The sequence below is a fragment of the Peromyscus californicus genome, unplaced genomic scaffold, assembly GCF_007827085.1.
Source record: "Peromyscus californicus insignis strain IS unplaced genomic scaffold, ASM782708v3 Scaffold_7__1_contigs__length_154581171, whole genome shotgun sequence".
Taxonomy (NCBI): domain Eukaryota; kingdom Metazoa; phylum Chordata; class Mammalia; order Rodentia; family Cricetidae; genus Peromyscus; species Peromyscus californicus.
The window spans coordinates 149,923,549-149,950,141 of record NW_026294595.1 but is presented as its reverse complement, the minus strand read 5'-3'; the positions used below and the strand labels follow the sequence as shown (position 1 = coordinate 149,950,141).

The 26,593-nt window shown below is 48.5% G+C and overlaps 1 protein-coding gene across 2 annotated transcripts in view; it reads right to left on the bottom strand.

The window, feature by feature from the left end:
• Nucleotides 1-26,593, bottom strand: part of Znf831 (zinc finger protein 831) — a 107,871-nt gene that overhangs the window by 49,192 nt on the left and 32,086 nt on the right. Inside the window, exons 2-5 of one of the 2 annotated variants that reach the window (XM_052723863.1) lie at nt 17,233-17,315; nt 12,040-15,653; nt 10,423-10,562; nt 1,236-1,372 (exon numbers count right to left, since the gene is read on the bottom strand). In XM_052723863.1, the coding sequence (XP_052579823.1) occupies nt 1,236-1,372; nt 10,423-10,562; nt 12,040-15,618 (3,856 nt within the window). In that variant the 5' untranslated portion in view covers nt 15,619-15,653; nt 17,233-17,315. The remainder of the gene's footprint in view (nt 1-1,235; nt 1,373-10,422; nt 10,563-12,039; nt 15,654-17,232; nt 17,316-26,593) is intronic. The other variant, XM_052723862.1, reaches the window with a different exon arrangement.

The window sequence follows — 26,593 nt, the reverse complement described above, 5'->3', positions numbered from 1 at the left end:
TTTCTCTAGTTCTGATACACAGACAAACCCATATGTAGCTCTGAGATGTCCTCCACGGAAGATATCACTGAGCCTAGTAGCTGATTTCACTGAATAAGGAACAAAGGGATGGAGATGAAGATGAGTGCCATGGGCAACCGAGAAAAAGTAGGGTTGAGTTCCTTCATCCTTCTGCAAGCCAGCCTTCCCCTTGAAATTCTTTCATAAAAGCAGCATTTTGCCATCAGCAGCTGGCCATCCAATAGTAAGAGTGAATACCTACATCGGGTTGATTCTGAGTAGCAAAACATTAGGCCTCATCTTCCTCTCTACATGAAGAGAAGACTTTGGGGACAGGGTAGGGGGGGAAGAAGGGTGGAGCAAGTGCCCTTTGCCTGTAGGGGGTGCTGGAGCTATACAGAGATGAGGTAAATGCCCCACCATGGGTCCTAAGGACAAAGCCCAGGGTCAGCCCTTGAACCAACCAGTCAACAACCAGACACAAAGAGATGGTAATTCAGATGCTGCTGGCCAGATGGGCCCCACAGCCTCTCCCAGGTAGCTCCATTCTTCCAAGGCAAGTCTCTGCAAGCAAGACCAAGTCTGGTGTCATCACTGTTGGGTGGAAGGAAGGAGACATGTTGGCCCAGAGGCGTTTACTGACTTGTCCTAGCTGCTCAGGGATGGGAGCTTGAAACATCTCTTTTCCAGGAAGTAGCCTCTGTGAGTTCAGGTGACATTTTCCTCTGAGCCTGGTCCTCACTGCTGCCCAGGTAAGCATTGGACATGTACTTCTCACAGAACTATCATCCTATCCGTGGGCTCCAACACCAACCACAGCCCCTACTGCCTCCTCCTCAGAGCCTTACAATGATGGCGTTGTGCAAAGAACGGAGCTCACTTCCTGTCTACAGATGGTGGAGGTAGAAGCATCAGAAGTCCTAGTGTGTACATTCCCAGATCATTCCCGGATTCCAGACGGGATTTGTACCTGTACACACAGGGCCTGTTGTGACCTGGCCTGGCCGGGCTGTGTTTGCACCGCCCAGAACTGGCATCTTGACATCTTACCCCATGCCATTTCCATAGGTTGGTACTGATTGTCTCACAGATAAAAACCTCATCATGGCCCTTCACACACGTGACCCCTCTGGATCTGGCCTGGCGCCTGCCCATTTACTACTATCCCAACACAAATGCCAGAGCCTGGTGCCTTTGTGCTCCTCAGCTGGATTCACCTCCAGGGAAAGTGTTACCTGCCACTTCTGATGAAGCCGTCCCAAGGGTCCCTCGTGGCTCCAACCCCTCAAGTTGCTGGGGGAGACAGCTTCTTCTTGACAACCAGGGTGGCTTGCACAGTCGTTTGGCTCTCTGCCAGAAACGTCCTTCATATCTGTGGGGCAGAGTAGTGCATGCTTAGCATGTACCAGGAAAGCCAGAGAGGCCCTGAGGGTAGCTGGGAAACTTGGGGCTAGACTTGAAGTTGACCAGCTCTGAGCAACTCCCCACCCACTCACCTTCTCTCCTCACCCCACTCTCCCAACTCATCTTCTAACCACAGGATGTGAGGATTGAAATCACACAACTCACAAGGCGGTGTAGGGACTAAGTGAGATGGGGTTGACATTTTGTTTTGAAACATGGTCTCACGGAGCCCAGCCTGGCCTTGAACTTCCTACTTAGCTGAGGATGAGCTTGTACTTCTGATTCTCCTGCCTCAACCTTCTGAGTGCTAAGATCACAGGTGAGCACCACCATGCCTGGGTTGTGCGGTGCCCAGGCTGGAACCCCGGACTTCATGTGAGGAAGGCACTCTGCCCACTGAGGCACATCCCCAGCCTGAGATCAGGTTTCAGTGTTATTCATGCTGCTTAGGAACAGCTTGGGAAAATGATGCTGTGGGTAGATACTGATGTTAGATTCGAGTCCTTCGCTACTTGCTGACCAGATCGCTGGACAGAACTTAGTGCAAAGATGAAAATGTTTTATAATCAGCATGAATCCGCATGATAGCTGCTACCCGCCTGGGGCTACTGAGCATGTAAACTACAGTTGTGTTAAGAGCCGTTTGTGGTCACTGCCGCCATCATGGGTGGTGTTTGCAGCTTGCATCTTGAGGTCTGCACAGATTCCCCATCAGAGAGCCCCTTCCAGATCATCTGATCTAGTGGTCCCCAAAACAAAATGTCACTCACAACCCAGAGGAACTCATCACAAAGATGGGGCAAGAGAAAGGGCTGGGAGTTCACTTTATTGTCATGGGCATTGTACACTCCTCTTGGCACGTGCCCTTTGTAATGCATGCCATGTATCCAGCGAGTAACCTGCTAATGAACTTGCACCCCTTTCTTAGGATGCAGGTTCCCAGTGCTCTACTGACAAGCAGGAAAGCCCTAAGTGGACCAGCCATCTGGTCTAGCACCCATATCTTGCAGGTAAGCAAACTGAGATGAAGGTTCACTGCCACATGCCTTAAGCTTGTTTGAAAGCTCTTTGCACTGTTTGCAGATCCTTGTGGGAGCCCCCTCCCTGTACAGGCTTCAGTTTCCAAGCTCTTGACTCACATGGAGCTCCACAGACCTGGAGAAGAGGCAACATGCGTAGCTACTCTCCTGCCTTGTTTGAGCTTCTGCTAAGACCCAGGCACCGGACCTAGTCACAGGGGCTAACTGCAGAATTTTATTTAAATAAGGGCTGAAGAATGCAGCATCCTCTCAGATACTGACTTTTTCTGCCACCGACAATAAGACACTGGCTCTTTGTTCATCTTTCCAGGTGTCTACATTTGAAAAAAACTTGTCTTGCCCGCCTGGATCAGGAGCTGTCGCCCCTGGGAATTGGGGTGGGGGTACCTGGCTCCTTTCCCTGAAGCCTCTGTCCCATTTGTCAAGACCATAAATTCCCCAGAGCGCCAACAGGGGAGGGAGGGCAGGCTGCTATGTCACTCATACCCACCCCCAAACCCACTGGAGCTCCAGCAGTGATTTCAAAGCACACAGACAAAGGAAGGAAGGAAAGTGGGACTTGTGGGGAACGTGCTGCCAGAAAGTGTGCAGGCTCACCTTTGCCCCTTTGCAGGCAGTAAGAATGGCAGGCACATAACCTGAACCTTGGGGACTGTCACTCAATCAAAGTTGCTGGGGGACTGTCAGGAGAGTTCCTGGCCCCCAAGGCAATCTTACCAAAGAGGGATCTGGGCCCCGTCATTCTTGAGCAGAGCCCACGTGGACCCTGGTGCTATTGTTGGCTGGAGCTGTTCCTATCTTGCTTTGGTCCTCCCAGAGGAGTCTTTGTATGGAGCCCCTCTCCCAAGCAGCTGCATTCAGAAAATTAGCCTGGGTAGGCAGTTCTTCATCTCCTGTCGTTCAGGGACCCCCAAGGCATGCCAGGTGCTGTGAGGCAACATCTAACAGTTCTCCCTCAGGGCTACACAACTCTTCCCCTTCTATTGGTGGGGGAACACGCATATCTTCGGGGTCAGTGGGGACTCAACTTGCTTATGTGTGCCTGGGAAGCTTCCCACCTCACCTCCACTCCCTTGTGGCAGACTGGGTGGTATAGGATGAGGTGGTTCAGTCACACTTACCTCTAAGTAGGACAATCTAAATGGTACAATTCTCTCTCTAGAGTCCCTGGGGGCCCAGGCTGAGGCCCCCATTACATTACAACATTATCATTACAACATATCTCTACTCCCCTTTCCCTGCCCTCCTCCTCCTCCTCCTCCTCCTCCTCCTCCTCCTCCTCCTCCTCCTCCTCCTCCTCCTCCTCCTCACAGCCTTCCTGTCCTCCTAAGAGCTCACCCTCCTTAGTCACTTAGCCTTAAACCCTCACCTCAAGCTCCATTTTCTAAAGAATCCCACTCAAGGTTTGGATGTGAGTGCCCTTCTCCTCCAAATGCTTGCTTTGGTTTGAAGGACCTCAAGCACGCATGTGACTGATAGTAGGTACATGTCAACCTCGTACGTGATGTTAGATCTGTTCCTTCTCGTTTTGTTTCCTCAAGGCTGAATTTAAGATCAACTCAGTTTTCCAAGTTCACATCTAATTTGCAACACAGAGCTGATCCGTTTTCTCATTTATACTTCTAAAAAGAAGCCCCTCTAGATTTGGATGTTGAACTGGACTCAGGCTCCATGCAAGCTGCTTCTCTATCCTTTGGGTCTTTATGCACTTCATGGTCCACTTCTTCCTCGGTCTTATGGAGCTCAGTCATGGGGAGCATTTCTTGCCCAGGTCAGTCCAGTAGAAATTCCTAAAAACTGTTTGGTTAAGTTACTGAGCTCAGAGGCTTCAGTTTGGACTGGAGGCCCTTGGTTGACTCAGGAAAGGGGAAGGCTGAGGTTGTTGTCATGAATCTTGACACTGGTTGGAAAGTATTAACCCCTGGTTCCTCTAAACATCACTGCGTGTTTAGCTATCTAAGGGGAACTGACAGGTTGGTATGTAGGCCAGCCTCACATGTGCTCACCCAGACAAAGACCACGCTCCATCCTGCCATTTGTGTCTCCAAGCTCCTGTCACAGCCCCAAGGACATATCAAAGCAAAGAGTAGAAGCTGAGAGATGTCTGTGACCATGCTCAAAGCTCTGCTTCTGTGGCTGACAGGTCAAGGGGGCTCAGATACTTGTGCAGCAGAGCCTATGTGAGCTCAGGACCACCATCTACCTGACTATGTCCCTATACCTCGTAGACTTCTCTAACTGAATGAACTGCCTCATGACTGAAGAACAGCTGCACATCCCTCAACAGGAACAGCAAATGCACAAGGAAGACCCTCATGATGACTAGAATCCTGTTTTCAGGGCCTGGGGTGAGCCTCACTCCTCTAGTGATGAGTATGCCATTCTCCCACACGGCCTCACCCATCTCCCATCACTTGGGGCTATCTATATAGCATTTGCTGAAAACTTCCTCAGCCAAGCCTCTGAGCACTTCGTGCTTGTACACCGCCACAAATTAATCAATAAAACCCAATTCCACGGTCCAGTGCTTGCTGTAGGCCCAGCACAGATGGATTCTGAGAACTTTGTGAATCTCCAGGCCTCAAGTTAACACAGGAGTAATTAGGCATACAAGCACGAAGTTTCTATGTGTTTTCATTTCTACTCTCCAGACAGACCCTGTGCCTTTGACTCCCTATCCTTTAACATGTGTAGTTGCATTAATGAAACAGCCATTTTCATTACACTGTTGAGAGAGAGAGAGAGAGAGAGAGAGAGAGAGAGAGAGAGAGAGAGAGAGAGAGAGAGAGAGATTAAACAGAATGGAAAGCCCTGAGATGAACTTCAAGTATAAACAAGGAGCTAAAAACAGCAAACAGATGAGGGACCAACAATTTATATATGGATCTGAGAGGTTTTTATGTAAATTCCACATAATGTATTAGAGTTTTCCAATCAAACAAAATCTCTATATGTGGAATATGCATGAGCAATACATAAGCATATATGTAGTTTCAAAAATATAAAGTCATACCTAGTTGCTAAAACAAATGAAAAATCACATTTGATCCATGCTCCCTGGTTGTCTAGGACACAAAAAGCAAACCAAATCCTTCCATATATATAAATGCATGTATTTACGTATGTTAGAAAAAATATCAGAAGGAGTCTTTATATGCTCATGACATTAGGAGACTGAGAGTTAGGGAAGGCTTCTTAGACAAGACCAACAATGGGGTAGCTGAAGAAGAAAAGATAGCCTTGTGGATATATCAAAATGTGCAACTTCTCACATACCATCCCAGCTCTCAGGAACTCATGCAGGAAGATCAAAAGTTTGAGATCAGCTTGGTCAAATTAGTGAAACCACAGCTTAAGAAATAATAAGAATAAAAAGAAGGTCTTTCCCCCCCTTTTGTTTTGTTTTGTTTTTTTTTTTTTTTTTGAGACAGGATTTCTCTGTATAGCACCATGGCTGCCCTGGAACTCTCTTTGTAGATCAGGCTGGCCTCAAACTCACAGAGATCCACCTGCCTCTGCTTTCTGAGTGCTGGTACTAAAGTTGTGTGTTACCATGCCCAGCAAAAAACTTCTTCATGATAAGGCACAGGAAATCAAGTGAGAACTCCTGACCTGACATCTAGTCATATCACAACCTTCCTGACACTGAAAATACAGTTTTGTTCTTTTTCTTAATGATTTATTTTTATTTAATGTACATTGGTATCTTGCCTGCAGGTATGTCTGTGTGAAGGTGTCAGATCCCCTGGATCTGGAGCTCAGATCCCCTGGAACTGGAGTTGTGAGCTGCCACATGTATGCTGGGAATCGAACCAGGTCCTCTGGAAGAGCAATCAGTACTCTTAACCACTGAGCCATCTCTCCAACCCCAACCAAGTTGTTCTTAAAAATTAAATATACTTAAATGTATTAATAGACTGATTGGAAGGTACAAAACAGTTAAAATTCACAAGACAGAAAACCTGGGTGGGTAAGGTTGCTTTCATCCCAATGGTTTTACCAGACTAGGTGAATTCTGGGTGTATTCCCTTGTTCAGGTGGGACAGGACTTTAATGGAAGTCAAGGGTCAGTTTCTGCTGCTGTAGAGAGCTGAGGCAACATCAGGCCATGCATTCACCACACAAGTGACTAAGAAGTGAGTGCTCCCACCCCCACATCCTGCCCCGGAGATACGGGGGCGGGGGTGTCTCTCCAGTCAATTTTATAAAGAGAAGAGACCGTCCTCAATTCATAGGGCCTGAGACGTCAAGAACTTCACTTAGCCTAGACTCTGACAGGTACTTAGCAGAAGTAAATCAAGCATTCTCCCATCCACCACGAGAATAGTGCTTTCCACTCAAGTCTCTATGTTCCCATACCATGAACATGAGGGATTCAGATGCTGGAAGTGAGAGTTAATAAGTAAAACAGGCAGACATGGAGGCTTCAGACACTGGGATCTTCAAGAGCAAACTCAGCCAATTCTAAAATGTGATTTAAAAAGAAAAGGATTGTGGGGTTGGGGAGATGACTATGTCAGAAAGGCACTTGCCATGCTAAGCACAGGAACTCACTCAGTTCAGATCCTCAACACCAGCACAAAAAGTCTGGTGCAGTGGGTAGTGAGAGTCTGCAGTCCCAGAGCTGGGGAGGTGTAGACAGGGAACTGTGCTGGCCAGACAGCCAAGCTGAATTCATGAGCTCTAAGTTCAGTGAGAGACCCCACCTCAAAAGATGAGGTGGAAATACTCTAAGTAAAAGGCTGGATAGAAACCTCTGACCTTGGGCTGGAGAGATGGCTCAGAGGTTAAGAACACTGGCTGTTCTTCCAGAGGTCCTGAGTTCAATTCCCAGCACCCATATGGTGGCTCACAACCATCTGTAATGAGATCTGTCTCCCTCTTCTGGCCTGCAGGGATACATGCAAACAGAACACTGTATACATAATAAGTAAATAAATCCTAAAAAAAAAAAAAGGAAAAAAAAAGAAACTTCTGACCTCCACATGCATGCGTATATATACAGCACACACACACACACACACACACACACACACACACACACACACACACACACACATGTTTGAAAATAAGAATAAAGAGCAAGAGAACAAAGCAGATTTTTACCAAGCAGGTCTGAAAATTATTTAAACTTATTGGAGATAAAACAATATCCATGAACAACTACATTTAAGTATCAGTAGACCTGCCTTGCAAGATGGTTCAGCAGGTAAAGGTGCTTGCCACCAAGTCTGACAAGCTGAGTTCCATCCTCAGGACCCACACAGTGGAAGGAGAGCACCTGCTCTGTACATTGTCCTCTGACCTCAACAGACACAGAGCAAACAAATACATGTAATAAAAGATTTAAAAATCAGAACAATAAAGACAGGATGTCAATGAAGAAGAGACCACACAGGAGGCTATGGACTTTCTGGTCAAGATGAGAGAACATTAATTAGATTTATATCTCAAATAAAACCCTGGGCAAATGTATAGCCTGATGGACATTGTGTGAGGAAGCCATTGCTCCCTAGAGCAGAGTCTCATGGGATTCCCTCTCAAGGCTTCCTTCCACTTACCAGGGAGATACTATAGGTTGAAAAGATCATCCTTCTCCTTTTCTCCGTTGATTTTCCTTAAAATCTTATCAAAAGTCCCTCTCCACCTTATTTCTCCAAGCAGTCTTTGTCTATTCTGATAGAAGCACTATGTTGTTTTGAATTCATCAGCCTTATATAGAAAATCCTGGGGTTAGGTGGTATAATCAAAATGGTGTGATATTTGCATCAAAATAGACAAATAGGTCACATTAGGGCAACCAGGTGGCCACCTGCAAAACTCAGAGCATCTATTTATAATTCACACCATAAATAAAAGGCAGAATTTGAAAAGGCTGGAATTTGAAACCTAAGGTGGAGAATGACAGAAGAAAATGTGTGATCATGGTTAGTAAGAGACTTCTAAGTTCTCCCAATGGAAGGGAAGAGGGAAGAAAATGAGTCATTGAAATTAAAGATGGTTGCTCTATTATGAAAATAAAAGTGGTGACTAGAGATATAGCATAGTAGTAACCATTTGGCCAGCATTTGTATGGCCCTTGGTTTAATCCCAAGCACCCAAATAAATAAATAAACAAACAAATAATTAAAGAAAGAGAACTATTTGGGCCAAGCATGGTAGGTAGTACATGCCTATAGTCCCACACTGAGATGACTGAGACAGGAGGAACATAAGTTCAAGCACTTGTCTCAAAAAACTTAAAATATTTAGGCAGTCGGGTTGGTGAGACCAGAAAACAAGCAAGTAAGCAAGAGAGAGAGAGAGAGAGAGGATAGGAGAGAGAGAGATGATAGATAGATGGAGTAGATGATTGATAGATATATGGATGAATGGATGAATAGATGAGATAAATGACTGACACTATATGAATGGATGGAGAGATAGATGACAGACACATAGTGGATGGATAAATGGATGGATGGATGGATAGATGGATGGATGGGATAGATGACTGATATATACATGGGTGGATAAGTAGCTAGATAGATGAATGAGGAGATAAGCCACTGCTTTAGTGCCATGCCTGCCTGCTTGGTTGCTACAAGATGGTCACTGACCCTAACTCTCTGGAGCCATGAGCCCCCAATTAAGTACTTCCTTTTATAAGCTGCCTTGGTCATGGCATTTTATCAAACAATTAAAAACTAAAACAAGGCCCTTGCTTAGAACTTCCTTGCTCCCTTTTGCCCAACTCTACATGTTCACCTTTAAGGCACTCATAAAGAACTTCTCTAATAGAGATGCCCTCTCTTGGCTCCCACAAGGTCAACTATCAAATTCAAGTGTCTTTGGAGGTAGGCATATAACACATCTAAGAAACATAGATGAAAATCCAATGCTGGAGAGAGATGGGGACTGAGACATTTACAAAGTACAGCTCTCACCCTACCAGGGTGGCTACTACTCCTCTCTGGCCACCCATGGTCACTCAAGAGAGTGAGTACCATGTTCTCAGAACTTCTGATAACTTGAGAGGAGTGGAAGATACAGACATTTGTATGAAGTCTGATTTTTATGATGTGGCTGCAACTTTTAGACAGACCCCTTGCTTGATGGACTTGTCCCAGGAGCTGCTGCTGAGCTTTTAAGGCCTCCTGAAAAAAATGTCCCTGATCTTGTCTAGAAGACAGTACTTCTGAACATTCAGAGAATTATCCCTAATCTTGGGATTGCTTCTCTGGATTTTGAATTTTTTTCCCAAAAGGCACATTTGCTTGCAAATATTAAAAATGTATTAAAAGTAATAATTACCACATACTCTCTCAAGACTAAAATTAGATTAATGTATTTTCAACCTGGTTATCTCAAATATTTACTGTGTTCCTGCCTGGTAAAGACACAAGTAAACAATTACAAGGTCAGTGGTATCATGCTGGGTGGGCAATGGGCAATAGAGGCAGGTTTGGAGCAGCAGAACTTCAGACCAATGGAATAGGAGCCTCCCTCAGGCAGTGAGATGCAGTCAGAAAGTTTCTCTGGTCTGACCTGGTCTCACCCAGCCCTGTGGTCCCACAGCTGCTTATAAAAAAATCACTCAGAGGCTTAATATTATTTACAAACTATATGGCCTACAATAGGCTTCTTGCTAGCTAGCTCTTTTGTCTTTAATTAACCCATTTCTATTAATCTATGTTTTGCCACATGTTCTATGGGTTACCGGTCTGCTGACATGTTGTTCCTTGGGTGGCAGGCTGGCAGGCTGGTGTCTCTCTCTGCCTTTCTTCTTCCTGTCTGTCTCTTGGATTTCCTGCCTGGCTCATAACCTGCCTTGCCATAGGCCAGAGCAGCTTCTTTATTATCCAATCATAGCAACACATATTCACAGAGTACAGAAAGACATCCCTCAGTAGGAGTTGCCATTTGAATGCCACATTCAGTTCCTGGGTTCCTGAAATCAAGTCAGCATGGAAGGGGAAGAGAAGGCCACATATTTTACCTCTTGGAATGAAGCCTCAGTTTCTTCTGCTTGCTGTTCTCGTGAGATATCTTCACCCTCCTATGGCACAGTCCTTTCTTCCACTGTGGACTGGATACCTGGTCCTGAGCCCTTGTCTCTGAGACTGCTGGGTAAGGAAGCTAAAAATACCAAGCATGTTGTCATCATGTCACTCAAAGTCCTCATGGTGGGGAACACCATGATGGGTTCTCTCTCTAAAGACAGGATGTCTTATCTATGAAAATTAAGGCACCAAAATGTTGTGTTATCAAATGGCCTGAGCCTGTGAGATATTCTTACCCAGCAACCAGTTGTATGCCACATGGAACCTTCCAGAACCATGCCTAGACTGGACCTCCAGTGGAAATGCTGGACCCTTGAAATGAGTGAACCTAGTGCCATAGTCCATATCACCCACCTCAGGAATCCCTACAATTTGGAGGGAGGAAATATAAACCAGACCTTGGATCACCATCCCCAGCCCCTGGGGATTGCTTAAAAGTCTCGGGTCCCACCCTTGTCTTTGTTCCATAAAGCCCAATTAGAACTGAGGCCTCAAGGTTCCTTTTAGCTCCCTGACCCAAGCCATTTCCTAACAGGATAAGACCTCAACCCTTTCAAGACGGGGCTATAAACTCATGGCTTAATTCCCTGGAAAGACCCTCCTTAAACTTCCGTCACACTTTCCTTCTTATCATTGCTCCTAAGGACCTCAGAGTTAGATCTGAGACCAGTTACTATGATGATATTGGAGCGATTTCTCCAGCACACCCGAGATAGAGAGCTTCTCCATTCAAGAGCTTTCCTTAGTTTGTTCCATTTTTGTTCTGCTTTGGTTTTCTGTCTGGAGTTTATCTGTTAACATGAGTTTCTAGTTTCTGGGGAGATACATATTTTTTAAAAAGTATAGTTGTGATTTTTAGATGACCTAGAGAGTTAAGGACAGTGTGATTTTTTTGTTTGTTTGTCTGTTTTTTTGTTTTGCCTGTCACCAGGAATAGAATGAAGTTTTATGTCTAATCACAAATATCTTACCTGGATGCTCTAGTGAGATATTTCTTTGTGTGTGTGTGTGTGTGTGTGTGTGTGTGTGTTGTGTATACATACATATGGAGGCCAGAGAACAGTCTTGGATGTCTTCTCTCAGGAGCCATCCAGCTTGTGTTTTGGGTCTTTCACTGGCCTAGGACTCACAGCTTAGGCTAATCTAAGCCAACCTCAGTGATCTTCCTGTCTCCACTTCCTCAGGGCTGGGATTAGAAAGGCCTGCCATCACTCCTGGCTTTTTAAACAGGGGTCCTCAGGTCCTCAAACTTGTGAGACAAGCACTTCAAGTCAGCCATGACCCAGACCCTAGTACAACAGATTTTTATCATTTCATTTTTATGAATCTGTTGGGTTTTGTTCATATCTAGGGCCTTTACTTCTTCCCACCCCATGTGTGGCCACCCGAGCCTCCTGTGGGAACAGGAAACATCATAATGGTGGTGATATCCACAGGGATAGATCCACTACTTTTCCTTTCTCCCCTTCCCCTCTTGTTTCCTTTCTCTCCCCCCAGTCTTTCTTTCCCTGTCTCTCTCTCATGCCCAACTCCCCGGGCCTAGCTAGTGTTACCTCAGGTGCCCTCGAAGTCCCTCCTCCTCGGCTTGTCTTGGTCCTTCCTCCACTGCTCTTGGGCAGCAGCCCTTTGTCACTCTTACCCTGGAGGCGTCTATCAGGTGAGTATGAAGATGAGTGCCCGGGAGCTGCCCTCTGTTGCTCTGCGGCCAGGGGCAGGCTGCGACTTAAGCAACACCATGTGAGCTGGGGCTCAGCCTTAAGTGAAGGGAAGGAGCTTGGGGCCTCACAGCTTCTGGGGGTCCCTAAGTGGTGTGGCAAGGCCAGTTTCTGCTGGCCCAGGGATAAACCCTGGGGCCTTGTGAAAGATGTGGGGAAATAACGCGCTTGGGAGGGAAGGCAGGCAGGCAGCCCTTCCTTGGTCTCTGAAGAAGGACCTTCTAGGGCATTCCTAGGTGTTCCCAGCTTCTGGAACAATGTCCACGGGTTCAAGAGATTCCCATATGTTCTAGCTCTTGCTGGTAGGCTGTCTGTGCAGAGGCAATGGACGGCATGGCTCTCACCCACTACATTCTTGGTCACATGGCTGTCACACGTGTGAGCAGGCACAATGGAGGCTGTCTCCTGGGTGGTGCCGGTATTGGGGATGCTGCTGTTGGCCCTGTCTCTTTTCTTGCTTCCTGTTTGTGCCTCTTCTCTTCCATTCAGTGACCTGGACCATCTAGGATCCTCTGAGCTGCCACCAGCCTCACCTGGGCCTGAGTGTGCTCCAGGTAGCCAGGGCATTCCCAATTCTGATCCAGCAAGAAGGGCCTGTTCTGTAGGCTGTGCGCTTGTACACAGAGAGTCAGGGCCTTTCCCAGTCCCCAGAGCAACATGTGCTGAGGGCTTCTCTCCCTGAGGTAACCTGAGGAGGTACTTGGGAGCAAAGGAGGCACGTGACACAGCAGTGGGAACACCAGGATCCTGGGGCTGGGCAGGCAGCAGGGAGTGGAGCCCAAGAGTCCTAGGTACAGAAGGCAATGTGGGATCCTTGTCTCCTAGCCCTGGCCACCTCAGGGCAACAGCAGAAACAGCTGAGGAGGCATCAGAGGACTCCAGGGTCATGGTCACATGCTGGATACTCTCAGCTGAGCTACCCAGAACCTCCTCAGTGTCACTGACCTGTTTCTGGGGTGGCTGGGAGTCAGCCCACAGAAAGCCACTTGAAGCCTCAGCTTCCAGAGGCCCTAGCTGCTCCTGATGGTCCAGTCCTTCCACCTTTAGTCGCTTTCTCTCCGAGGGTGACTTGTCTTCTGCAAGCTGGGGACCCACAGACCCACCACTGGGCCGCCGGAGGACAGTCTGGTCCCCAGCGCAGGTTTCTTTTATAGCCTCTCCAGGGTCTGGCAAAGCTATGTCAGGAGTTTCTAAGTCTCTTCCTCGGAGGGGCACAGGCTCTGGAGGCAGCTGGCATCCCAGGTCGGATTTCTCACATGGAAGGAGCAGAGGGCTCTTGCTGCTTAGACAGAGGGCATCTGCGCTGCCAAGGGTAGGAGAGGACTTGGCTCTGGCCACTGCCTTCAGTTGCTTAGGAAACCCAGTCTCCAATGAGTCCTCCAGGGATGGTCGACTTCCCCCAGATCCTGGCTTGGCCCCTGCTGTGGCATCCCCCAGGACAGGGATCCTATTGTCTCCAGACAGGCTTACCCCCTCAGTCCCTACTCCCTCTTCCTGGGGAGGCAGGTCCAGTTGCGACCTCTGGCCCTGCTCCACCTCCCTGTGTTTCTGTCCTCCCGGGTGGGTGGTCTTCATCTTCTGGTATATTCTCTTGAACGTCTCATTCCCATACACCTGCCATTTCTCCTGGGAGAACATCTTTTGCTTCTTCTGGTTATACTTCTTACCGGCTCTGCCCTTGCATACCACCCCCTCCTTCACTGCAGCTCTCTTTCCATCGAGGTCTTCGGCAACAACCGAGGGGTCTCCAGTAGGGGTGCATGGCAGGTCTTCCACAGCAGCCTGTCTCACCAGGGCCCGAGGGTGACCGCTGGGGATACCTGCCAAGGTCAGTCCTGGGCGGTCTCCCAGCCAAGCTGGGGTGAGCCCGGGGCCCAGGGCCTTCTGCATCCTGGGAAAGGCATCTTGTGGGTCCCGTGGCTCTGGACAAAACTTAGACCCCTCAAGGAAAGGCAGCGAGTTGCTTCTGGTGACAGGGACACACTCCACGGTGGTGGAGAGCTGTGTGGGGACAGAGTGGAAGAAGAGGGGTCTGGCCTTCTCCAGGGCTGTGTAGGTAGACCGAGCTGGGCTGAGGGCAGCCCTCCTGCGGCTGGGCTCCAGCGCCCGGATGTCAAAGTGGAAGGAATCCTTGTAGGTATATGGCATGGGAAGGTCGATGCTGCCCTGCTTGGACAGCACAGTCTTGCGGGGCCGCACGTGGTCCAGCTGTGGGTCGTCTACCACTGCCTGGTTGTGGGAGATGAGCTGGGCAATGCGTTCCTCCAGTTTCTTCTTCTCTAGCTCCAGGCTGGCCCCTGGCGTTCCCTGCTCGACCCCGTTGCCCGAAGACCCGCAGCCGGGACCTCCTTCCCCCTCAGACTCTGCACTGTGTTCTGATAGACTGTGCAAGGGGCTGGAGGTAACAGGAGGCTGCTCCACGCTGTCTGAGCGGGACAGGTAGCCCGAGTCTGTGCTTTCACACTTCCTCAGCTGGCCCTCCAAGGCCTTGGAGTCCCAGGGCTTCTCTGTGCATGTCTCCTGCTGTCTCTGCAGGGAGGATGGCTTTGGTTCTGGAAGCTTCCGCCTAGGCTGTGGGCTGGCTAGTGGGAACTCAGGAGACACCATCTGGGGCTGGTGGGGAAGTGTGGCTCCAAGAGAGGGAGTTTTTTCTATCATCCTTTCCCTGTTCTTAGTAGCAAGGGTGGGATGGGCACCCGGGGAAAGAGCTCTCTCTGGCTCTCCTTCATCTCCCCGGCTATCCACTGAGGCAGTCTCTCCAGGCCTGTCTCCTTCCTCCAGAAGGCTGCTCCCACTCCCTTCAGACTCTAAGGACAGCCGAGAGTTGTTGAGATGTGTCTGTGTCCGCCTGTGTTTATATAGGTTGCTCTGGGTCTTAAAGGCAATACCACAGGTGGTGCACGGGAAGGGCCTCTCCCCCGTGTGGGATCGGATGTGTTTCTCCAGCACACTGGGCTTCAAGCAATCCCGGCCACAGTGCGGGCACAGGTACTTCCCAGCATTCTTCACCCTGCCTGTGCTGACCAGTGTGGATCCCACACCCGGGGAGAGTACAGGCAGTGTGCCCACGATGTTCACAGTCAGGGCCGGGGTGGTCGGCTTGCCCATCTGGGTGGGACTGGGCCCTTCAGGCTGCAGCAAGGGGCTGAGGATGAAGGGTACACTGGGCCCCTCCAGGCTGCCTGTCACCAGGGGTGCACGTGGCTGGAGGCCCCCAGGAGGTACTGTGTGGTACAGAGGGACAGGCAAAGCCTTCAGGAACACAGTTGGGGACAAGCCCTGCTCTGGTGGCAGGATGACAGGGCCCAGGGTCAGGCGAGGTGAGGCCTGCCCACCTGGGCCCCCTGGAACTCCAGGGGCAGGAGCTGGCTGGTCCCTGGAGGATGGGGTAGGGTGGGTAGGTTCTGAAGCCTCCATTCCTCATCATCTGCGTGGCCCAGGTTTCTATCAACCTGTGAACAAGAACCACAGTTACCGTGGGTGTGTCTCTTCTCCCTGTCAGAAGGTGTCACAGTGCCCTCTATGAGCCCCAACAGCAGCCCTATAGCACTCTTGTCCCCAAGCTAAGAAAGGTGTGGTGTTGCCAAGCTGTAATCCTAGCTACGCAAGACACTGAGGAAGGAGGATTACAAGTTCTAGTCCTGTTTGGCTGACAGAGTGAGATCTTCAAAATGAAACACACAAAGCAGGCTAGGTGTGTAGCTCAGTGATAGAGTGCTTGCCTGGCAGGCAACAGGGCTCTCAGTTGAATCCCCAATTACACACACACCCCTACACACAGGCATGCACATGCACATACATTCACACACACACACACACACACACACACACACACACACACACACATACACACACACACACACACACACACACACACACACACACACACACACACATGCACATACACACACACAAGTCCACAGTTGCCCACAATGGCTAGTACTCTAGTAGGTTCAAATCCCTTCCTTGCCTACGATGACATTTCTAGATCCATGAAGTGTCCAGAGCCAGGCCCTTCTCACTCTGAGGTTCTGAGCCTTCAGCCAGGAGGATGTCAGTAGGAACCAGAACTGACCTTGGTGGGGGACTTCCTGGATTAGGAGACTGAAAGGCAGGACTGTGAGACAAACTTGAATTTCAGAAAAATTATGCTTCATTCTTTCAACCCACAGAAGCATGGCCCAAATAGTGCATGATGAATTCTCACAGTATAAGTTTCTCCCCAAACCCAATGGGTCACGTGTATGCTAAAACATTATGATGTTGTCAAGTTCAAACATAAGCAGAAAGCCTGGATTTGGTCTCACGGCACTGCAAGGAGCTCTCAGCCAACCTCAGGATGAAGATTAGGTCTCTACTCAAAGCCCTGCTACATACAGTTGAGATTAAGTCAGCTGCCGCTAGACCAGGAGGAGTAGATAAGCTAATACCAGGCCACATTCTGTCCTTCAAATTAGGAAGGGAAAGTCAGGCACTGGAGGGAAATGTTAGGTAGGCTGATGACACCCATCCCCCACCTGAGCTTCTGTGACCACTGTCCCACCCTGCGAGTTCCTCAAGGAAACTCCAAACTTCAGTCTTCTGAAAGGTACTGGGGTGACAGGGCCAGCTTAAGCAAGCACAGCTTTGAGAAAGCTGATGTTTGATTTTCCAGAAAGTTTGCAAGCCAGCTGTTAAACATAGCCTTACTTAAAGTCAAATTGTTCCAGATGTAGTGCTACATGCCTGTGAGTCCAGCATCTGGAGGATCATGAATTCTAGGCCAGCCTGGGCTAAATAGCAAAGCCCTGCTTTTAAAAATTGGAGGGGGGTATATAACTATGCTATGAAATAAGTTATGTTGAAAGAAAAGATACTACAACTACATATATTCTTTTAAAAAAACTATTATTATTGTGTATGCATGTGTGCATCATGTGTGTGGAAGCAAAGAGGTCAAAGGGCAACTTTGAGGAATCAGTTCTGTCCTTCTATCTTTCTGTGATCCCAGGGACTGAAATGACACCGGACTTTCACAGCAAGCCCCTTTACCTGTTAAGTCTTACAACTTGAGGCCTGACAGCTGGATATACATGCTAGATATATAACTGAAGTTAGCCTCAGCTTCATGCCATCTGCAAGAGAACAATTCAAAAACAGATCAGGGACATACATGAAAGATCAAAAGCTCTAAGATTCTTAGAAGACATGGAGTTAAACCTGGGCTTTGCATTTAGCAGTGACTCCAAGATACGATGCCAGAAGCACGGGCAACGAAAGGAAAAGTAGGAAAAAAAATGACTCATTAAAACATCGGTGTATCAAAAACTCTATCAAGAGAGAGAAAGGATGCGCAATGGGAGAACGCGGACCATCTGATGCATCTGGGAGGTATGAAGAAGAACGTGATTGACTGAGGTGATGGCCCAGCTGGGGAAGTGTCTGCCATGTAGGCACAAGGACCTGAGGTAAAGCCAGGTGCAGCGGTGCACACCTGCAAACCTGGTGCAGGGAAGGCAGAGACAGGCTGATCCCGGGAGCTCAGTGCTCAGCCATGCTAGCCAAATCAATGAGCTCTGGATTCAGCCAGAGGTTCCGTTGCACATGATAAGGTTGAGGAGCAGCAATCCTGTTCAGAAGGTGAAGACACTGGTGGCACAAGTTGATGACCTGAGTTCGATCTCCAGAACCAACATAAAGGTAGAGAGAAAGTATTGACTCCACAGTTCTCCTCTGGCCTCCATGGGCACACTGCAGTACATGCACACCACTTCCCATCATACATATACTCACATAATAATAATAAATAAAAAGTAAGAAGCTTCAAAATAATAAAAATAAAGAAAGCAGTGAGATATTGAGGAAGATGCCCAGGGCTGATCTCTGACCTTCACACGCATACACACATGTGATCACGGATGTGTACACACACATACATGCACAGAATTTTATAACTCAATGACAAAAGTCCACACAACTCCATTTTAAAATCAGCAGGACTTGTAAGATGGCTCAGCAGGTAAGGGCCCTTGCTGCCAAGGCTGACAACCTGAATTTCATTCCTGGGACCCACATGTGGAAGGAGAGAGAACTGACTCCCACAAATAGTCCTCTGACCTCCATACATGTACCATGTCACACGCACAGGCCCACACATACACAAAGAAATAAATTAACTAAATGAACAAAAGCAGTGGAGAGGCTGAGATGAGATTATCCCAAGATTGAAGTTAGTCTAAGCTATCTAGGAAGAGCCTGTCGCAAAATAAGGTTTGAAGGAAAAAACCAGTGGGATGCTTTCCCATTCACTGGCATGGCATAGTAAGGGTAATAAACTGAAAATAACAAGTCTTGGTAAGAGTTTGGAGGATGAGAAATCCTCACACACTGCTAGTAGGAGTAGCCCCATGTGGCTTCTGCGGAACACAATTCTTTAGTTTTGTGGCTACTTCCTCTGAATTCAAACACTCTCTCCTGCAGGAAGGAAGCAGACTCCTTGGGTTCAAGGCTGGTGCAGTGAGAGGAGACTCTTTGGTGGAGTTGCCTGCACGCAGGCTGTGTGTGAGCTGTAGGGAGGCTGGCCGCTTTCTCCACCCATCACCCATGCTGGGCTGGGCTTTTAGGTGGTACGGTCTTGGGTCACTACCCTGCTGTAACCCCAGTAAACTCGCTGGCTTGTGTTTCATTTAATTTTGTTCTATTTTGTTTTGAGATAAGGTCTTCAGTCTGACTTTGAATATATAGCAATCCTCCTGCCTTAGCCTCATGATTTCTGAGATTGCAGGCATGTGCTACCATGCCCAACTTAATTCATTTTCTTCCTTGCTTCCTTCCTTAGTTAATGTTGAGTTAAGGTCTTACTGCCATAGTCCAGGCTGGCCTGGAATTCACCATCCCCCTGTCTCAGCACTCTGGATATGGAGATTACAGGTGTGTGCCACCAGGACTGGTGGATGAAATAATTTATGTGAAAACACAGAGGGCTATCTATGCCTACCATGGATAAGAGCTTGATTCATTTGTGTTTTCAGTAACATACCATAATATTTTTAACTATTACCCAATGGTTCTTCCCACCTCTGCCTCTTCCTCCACCCCTCAGCAAAGCAGTCCTTCTTCATTGCTGGGATGTGTCTCTAGTGTGGTTCCCAAGGAAAGGTAATTCTTGGGACACTCCAGAGGAGCAAGAAGGCTGTAGTGGAGGAGGCTGCCGAGTGTACATCACCCCACGGGTCCCACCGAGGGCAAGCAAGGTGGACTCCATGGGGGACACCCACAAATCTGTAGCTGACTGCCTCAGACTGCCTTGGGTGACACTGTCACCTGGCACATGAGTACTACAGCAGGCTTTGGTGTCCCTCCTGATTGGCAGGCAAGGCTGCGCCGGTCGGTTCTGAAATGGTGTCTGAGGGTTGATGCACGCATGAGGCTACTGTTGGAGTCCTTGTGGCAGAATCAGAGTCAAGACATCTGAATTCTGAGCCCTCATCCAAAGGAAGGAAGCGTACTGAGTAGAGACTTACTTAGCTACTAACACTTCTCTGATAGTCCCAGTGGGCGGGTGGGGAGGAAGTGGAAGGGAGGGGGGCCAGAAGGAAGGGAGGAGTGCTTCCCACCTCAGCCTGCCTCATGGGGAGTTGAGAGAGAGGTAAGTGGGACCCCATGCCAGGCAGTCTGCAGAGAGCCGTGGAGAGCAGCAAGTGTCCTGATGGGAGGGGAAGACAGCCCACAGAGTGCTCTGCTGGCGAATAACGCAGACCCGATGTCCTCCTCCAGAGCTGCATCCCTGCCTAGAGGGAAAGATGCTGCTGAATGGCAGGATCTCAGCAGGTATCCAGTGAGCTGAAGCTCAGTGACAGGTGGTTCCAGCACACACAAGACCATTATCAGGGAGAACAGAAATCATAGCCAGAACTGACTGTCGTGGGTAGGAAGCTCAGCCATTTGAGACACTGCAGACCTACCTGCCACCCTTACAGCTTTGCTCTCTCAAGCCTGATCTGTAATTATAATGGATCCCTGCTGGGATCTCTTGGAAGACCACCACTCTCGTCCCAGGCAAACGTCTATGGATGCAGCCAATTTTTAATAAGGAGGGACCAGTGGTGCCACCCCTGTTGGACCGATGGTGAAATTAAGGGGATGGGATAGGAAGGAAGAGCAGAATCCAAATTCCCGTCACTTCAGCTGGCTCAATGTCAAGTGTTCACACAGAAAACAGAACTCCCACCCCTGCCCTGCCAGTGTGTGCCACTGCCCACTGAGGGTCACGTTCAGAGAAGAGGTGGTCCAAGAGGAGACATGTAGAAGAAAGGCGGAGGGAAACAATGCTGATCTTCAAAGCTTTCAGGAGCAAAAACAGCCCCTCAGTGGGCCAGGGCAGAGAGGAAACCCAAAACCCCAGACGGGTTTGCAAAATCCACGTTCAAGGTGAGACACAAGAGAGCTGGTAGAGAAACCCACTGAGTTGCTCAGCGTGTTGGGGGAACTGGATGCAGAGGTAGTGGTTTCTGAGACGTTACCTAATTTCAGTCCATCATGTGCCACAGTCACCCGCTTTCCATTCCTGCATAAATCCTTTTTTTTTTTTTTTTTTGCTGAAAAAATCTTTTTAAGAAGGAAAGGCATATGCAAGAGAGTTGAATGTGATGTGACCCTTTTATGTTATATAACCTCTACCATGACCTTCAAAAACAAAAGCTCACTGTTCACAATGGGTTGGAAACTTGATGTTCACACAGAAACTCTCACCCAGATGATTAATGTTGGTTTATTCATCACTGTGAAAATAGGGGAGCGCCTGAGATGTCCTTCAGTATGCGAAAGAATAAACAGACATTGGCACAGCCAGACAATTGAGTATTATTCAGCAATAAAAAGAAATGAGCCATCAAGCTACAAAGAGACACATTCAGTGTATGTTGCTAAGTGAAAGAAGCCATACTCAACAGGCTGCTTCCTGTGTGGCTCCAGCTGCAGACACTCTAGAACTAACAAAACCGCGGGGCAATAAGATCTGTGAGTGTCACAGTTGGAGGGGAAGAAGGAATGAACAGACATAACCTAGAGGACGTTAGCAGCAGTGAAACCACCTGTATGATACTGTCAAGGGGTACCAGGAAGACCACGGTCAAAACCCGGGGCATGTGGAGGTGGCTTGGTGGATGAAACATTTGCTGTTGCAAACATAAGAACCTGAGGAGGCATGGCAGTGCTCACCTGTAATCCCAATTCTAGGGCTAGGGGTGGAGACAGGAGGATCCCTGGAGCTCACTAGACAGGCTGTCACCACATCTGTGAGCCAGAGGTTTGGTGAGAGACCTTGCCTCAAAATATAAGGCGGGCAGCAACCAAGAAACACACCTGTCATCAACCCCTGGCCTCCACGTGCACATAGACACATGTCTATACACAAACAAAGCTATAAAATATACCACAGGAAGAGTGGACTCTCAGGTAAGGATGGACCTATGTGACACAGTGATGGGTTCACCGACTGTCACCTGCACACCTCACTAACACAAGAGCCTAACATCAGGAGAAACTGCAGGAAAGATGGACTTCGGCGCAGCAGGGAGGAACTCTCTAGCCTTCTCTTCACACTTTTGCATTGTTTTTGTTTTTGTGAAGTGGGATCTCATTCTGTAGCGCAGGTCAGACTAGAACTCACTATGTAGCCTAGGCTGGCCTCAAACTAGAAGTACTCCTTCCACCTCAGTCTCCCCAGTACTGGGGTTCCAAGCATCACCCCCCGCCGTGTGTGTGTGTGTGTGTGTGTGTGTGTGTGTGTGTGTGTGTGTGTACTCGCAGAGGCTAGAGGTCAGCTCTCTTTCTCCATCACTCTCCACCCTAGTTTTTGAGGCAGAGTCATCCACTGACCTTGGAGCTTGCTGATTCAGCTAGGCTAGCTGGCCATGGAGCCCTGGGGGTCTGCCTGTCGTTGTCTCCATCCATGTACTGTCCTCCATCAGTATTACAAGAGTTTCCAACATGTACTACCACACCCAGTTTTATATGTAGGTCCTAGGGATTCAAAAGTCAAACCCGCTGGTATACCACCGAGCAAGCTCTTTTCCCAGCCCCAGCCATTTCCCTCGTCACTTGTTAACTGGCCTAAAACTACTCTAAAAGTGTGTATCAACTAACTTTTTTTTTAATCCAAGCAATGTTTAGGAGAGTTATATATGGACCGACATCCATCCTTACTACAACAACATGCAGGAGCCCCACATTGCTGTGCCTTGTCAGTATAGGGACCGTTAAAAGAAACATTCAGCTTCTAAATCTAGCAGTGTGTGTATCGGGGCCACTGAAGGTGGTTGTGGACTCCTGTGTCGTCTTCTCTAACTTAAATCCTAACCTGTGACAGCCTTCATTCCTCCCTCCCCTGATCACTAGCATAGTAGTAATAGCTTCCTAGTCAGTTGTCTGGCACTGTGCTGGGTATGTTCTGTGGGAGACACTGCAGATTAAAAAGGCAAAGGTGGGTACTGGCTCTGATGGCCTCTGGCCCTTACCAGAGGACACACTTCTTCCAGGAGGTCCCTCCCATCCTAATCATGGTTCTGAGATGACAACACCCTTCCTCAACTGCTCTGTTACCCTCTAAGCATCCACACCCCTTAACCAGGCCCACTCTGTACAAACAGTCCACCCCACCAAGCTCTGAATCGCCCATGAGGACACATGCCTCCTCCACCCCTACTCTGTCTGCCTCTCTGTCTGTCTGTCTGTCTGTCTCTGTGTGTGTGTGTGTGTGTGTGTGTGTGTGTGTGTGTGTGTGTGTGTGTGTGTTTCTTCCAGGGCCCATAGTGAATTTGGAACTTAAATTATGTGTATGTATGAATCTTTCCACAGAAAAGGGGCCTCTGTAACTTTTGTCATGGTCAAGAAGAACCTAGAAGGGTTTATGTAAGGGTGGGGTTTCCTGGTTCTGTATGCCATCCCCTGAACATGAGAACCCATCTCCAAGGATGCCCAGGACCTGTCAGACTCAATTGCTTGTTAGTCAGACTACAGCTTCACCTAAATTAATTCCATTTGGTGATGAAATTATGTTTTGCTTAAACAAATTAAGATAACTGGGCAGGCCAAGAGAGAGCTTACAAAGGCACAATGTGCAGAAAGTGAGCGAGTGAGTCCAAGCCCGAAGAAACTCCCTCGTTCTCATACACAAACGGCATGGCTCGTGCAAAGACGGGCAATAGGTTGCAGATGGTTGGAGGAGAAAGCCTGATGTCCAGCTGGCTTTGCCTTAGGCAGGGCCTGGGTGTTGGGCTCAGTTGAGAAAAAAGAACTAAGTTCAAATCCCAGCTTTGTCCTGTGCTAGTTCAGGTTGCTTGCCGAGATCGAGAATCTCCTGGAAGATGAACCTCTGGGCACCTCTGTGGCAGAGCATCTACACTGAGTTAATCACAGTGGGCAGCCCCACCCCAAATGTGAGAGGCTCTGTTCTCTAGGGCTGGGCTGCCAGACCGAATAAAAAGCCTTGGGCACCAGCACCTGTAGCTAGAGTTTTCCTGCCTGGCCCACAGTCAGGACAAATCTCTGTCACCTGCCAGTCCCACAGTCACTCAGACCCAACCAAGTAAACACAGAGACTTATATTGGTTATAAACTGTATGGCCATGGCAGGCTTATTGCTAACTGTTCTTATAGCTTAAATTAATCCATTTCCATAAATCGATACCTTGCCACGTGGCTCGTGGCTTACCAGCGTCTTCACATGCTGCTTGTCATGGTGGTGGCTGGCAGACTCCTTCACTCAGCCTTCCACTTCCCAGAATTCTCCTCTCCTTGTCCCACCTACTTCCTGCCTGGCCACTGGCCAGTCAGTGTTTTATTGATTGACCAGAGCACACATTTGACATACGGACCATCCCGCAGCACCAGTACCCATTTCTCACTGCTTCCCAGCTGCAGGTGCTCTCTGACCTCACGTTCCTGTGACTTTCCTGCAGTGATGGACTGTATCCCCTCAATACAGGGGATCTGAGCCAGACAAACCCTCTTTCCTGAAGTTTCTTTCGTCAGACATTTTGTTGCTACAGAGAGACGAGTAGCTGGTAATCGCTATTGCCTTCCGTAGCTCAGGAAGCTTCTGGAGCCTTAGGGGTCAGTGAGAGTTACGCGGGTGCTCTCCCAAAGTACCTTTCTCAGCCGAATGTGAGCGATCTGCTGAAAACTATTCACACACTTTGCTTTTCCCAGGACATTCAGTTTTACCACAATCACCTTGAAGCTGGCACTCCTCTGTCTGCATGGAGCCATAGAGTTCTCCTCTCTTGAGTTCCTGGAACTCCCAACAATGAAAACTGAATTCTCCAGAGTTCACCCATGGATAACACACAAAAAGGAGACAGTCATTTCCACCAGGTCAGCAGCCAGTAAGCACAAAGCCAAAGGAAAGGAGGAGATGCTGGCCCAGACTCCCTAAGTGGAGTCCCCACTTCCTCCACTGGTACTGAATGCTGCTCCAGTGTACATATATTCAGGCTACAGTGAGCGTCACACACAAGCCTTCACTACATCTGTTGAATTGACAGGGCAGGACCTGTTGCCAACCAAGCCTGATAACCTGAGTTATATCCCTAGGTCCTACTTGGGAGAAGGAGAGACCTGACTCCTGCAAGCTGTCCTCTGAGCTCCACATAAGAGGCTGCTACCCTCCATACACACACTAAAGAGAATAAATACAGTGAAAAAAATGTTTTAAAGAATATGGAGAAATTCACCTTGGAGGGCAGCCCAGCTGGGTCAGAGTACTAAAAATTACTATGTGTAGCCAGCCCAAACAGCCCCAACCTCCACTTCTCCATTCCTACCCCGCAGCTTGGCTGTCCTGGCATAGAGACACGGTGGCTTCTTCACCACCCCTCAGTGCTGGCTGGTCCATGAGCATCATGAGGCTGTGCCTGGGACTCAAGGTGCTTATAGTATTCTGCCCTGCCTTGGTCAGAAGAACTAGTGCAGGCCAGTGCACTGGCTGGTAAGTGGCCACATGAAATCCCAGTAGATCTGCCCTCAACCACAGACATACCCAAAAGTCTAGCCACACAAAAACAGAGCTCTGGGGAAGCCACTCTGAACTTCCACATGGGTCAAACACAAGATGGTCATTCTGCTCTGCGGTGTTTAGGGTGTTTGTCAGACAGCAAGGTCCAAATGAATTACAAGAGCATAGCCTCCTAAAGAGCATCAATGGTCATTTGGACTAAGGGTGTCTTTGCCTTACCACCAGCTGACACTCACTTTCCCAGGATGCATTGCTAGAACAGGTCACAAACTAATGGATGTTAGAAGGTATCATCAGGTCTGAGAGACCCCTGGACCATGGAGATAGCAGTGTGCATCTTCATCTCTCCCAAGGTCTTGCACAACATGAGCCCAAGCAGAGTTCCTTCAGCCTGTGAGAACCCAAGGGCAGTGCGGCAGCCTGTGTATTCCCATCTGCTTCCTTCCCCAAGAGCCTCGGACACTCTACTGATAGCAGTTAACATCAGGAGCATTCTCTTCTTTGGTTTCTTGTCTCCATCCAGCTCAATCACATGCATCCTTTTTTCCTTTTGGGGGTTGGTGTATGTGTGTGTGTGTGTGTGTGTGTGTGTGTGTGTGTGTGTGTGTGTGTGTGTGTGTGTGTGCATATGTGTTCACATGTGTGCAAGAATAAGGACATATACACAGAGGGCAGAAGTCAACCTTGGATATAGTTCCTAGGTACTGTCCACTTTATTTGATCAAGTTGGGGGTCTCTCCTGGAACTTGTCCATCAGATTAGGCTGCCTGACCAGCAAGCCCCAGGGATCTGCTCATCTCTGCCTCCCCAGCACTGGGGTTCCTAGCACATGCCACCACACCCAGTTTTTATATGCAGGCCCTCCTGCTAGCATAGCAAGCATCTCCTCAGCCAATGCTTAGATACTTTTTTAAAAAAAGATTGATTGATTGATTTAATGTACACTGAGGTTTTGCCTATATATATGTCTGTGTGAGGGTGTCAGGTCCCCTGGAACTGGAGTTAGAGACAGTTGTGAACTGCCATGTGGGTGCTGGGAATTGAACCCCAGTCCTTTGGAAGAGTAGCCAGTGCTCTTAACAGCTGAGCCATCTCTCCAGCCCTGTTTAGATACTTCTGGACATCATTTCAAGTCAGACATTTTGCTAGAATTCAAGAAAGCAAGAGGGAGGGACAGAGGAGGCCCCACATGATGCCAAGTGGTATAGTGGAGCTGGCGGCCTAGAGATGGCAAGGCTTAGGTCCTGCAGCACACACAGCCTGCCGCACTGTGGCTCATTAGTTGGGACCAGTGCAGTGCCACTGAGGGTTCTTACTTTCACAAATCACTAAGTTGATATAGTGGCTCCAAAGGACATTAAACAGGCCTGTGACTTATAAAAACCAGACAACCATTTC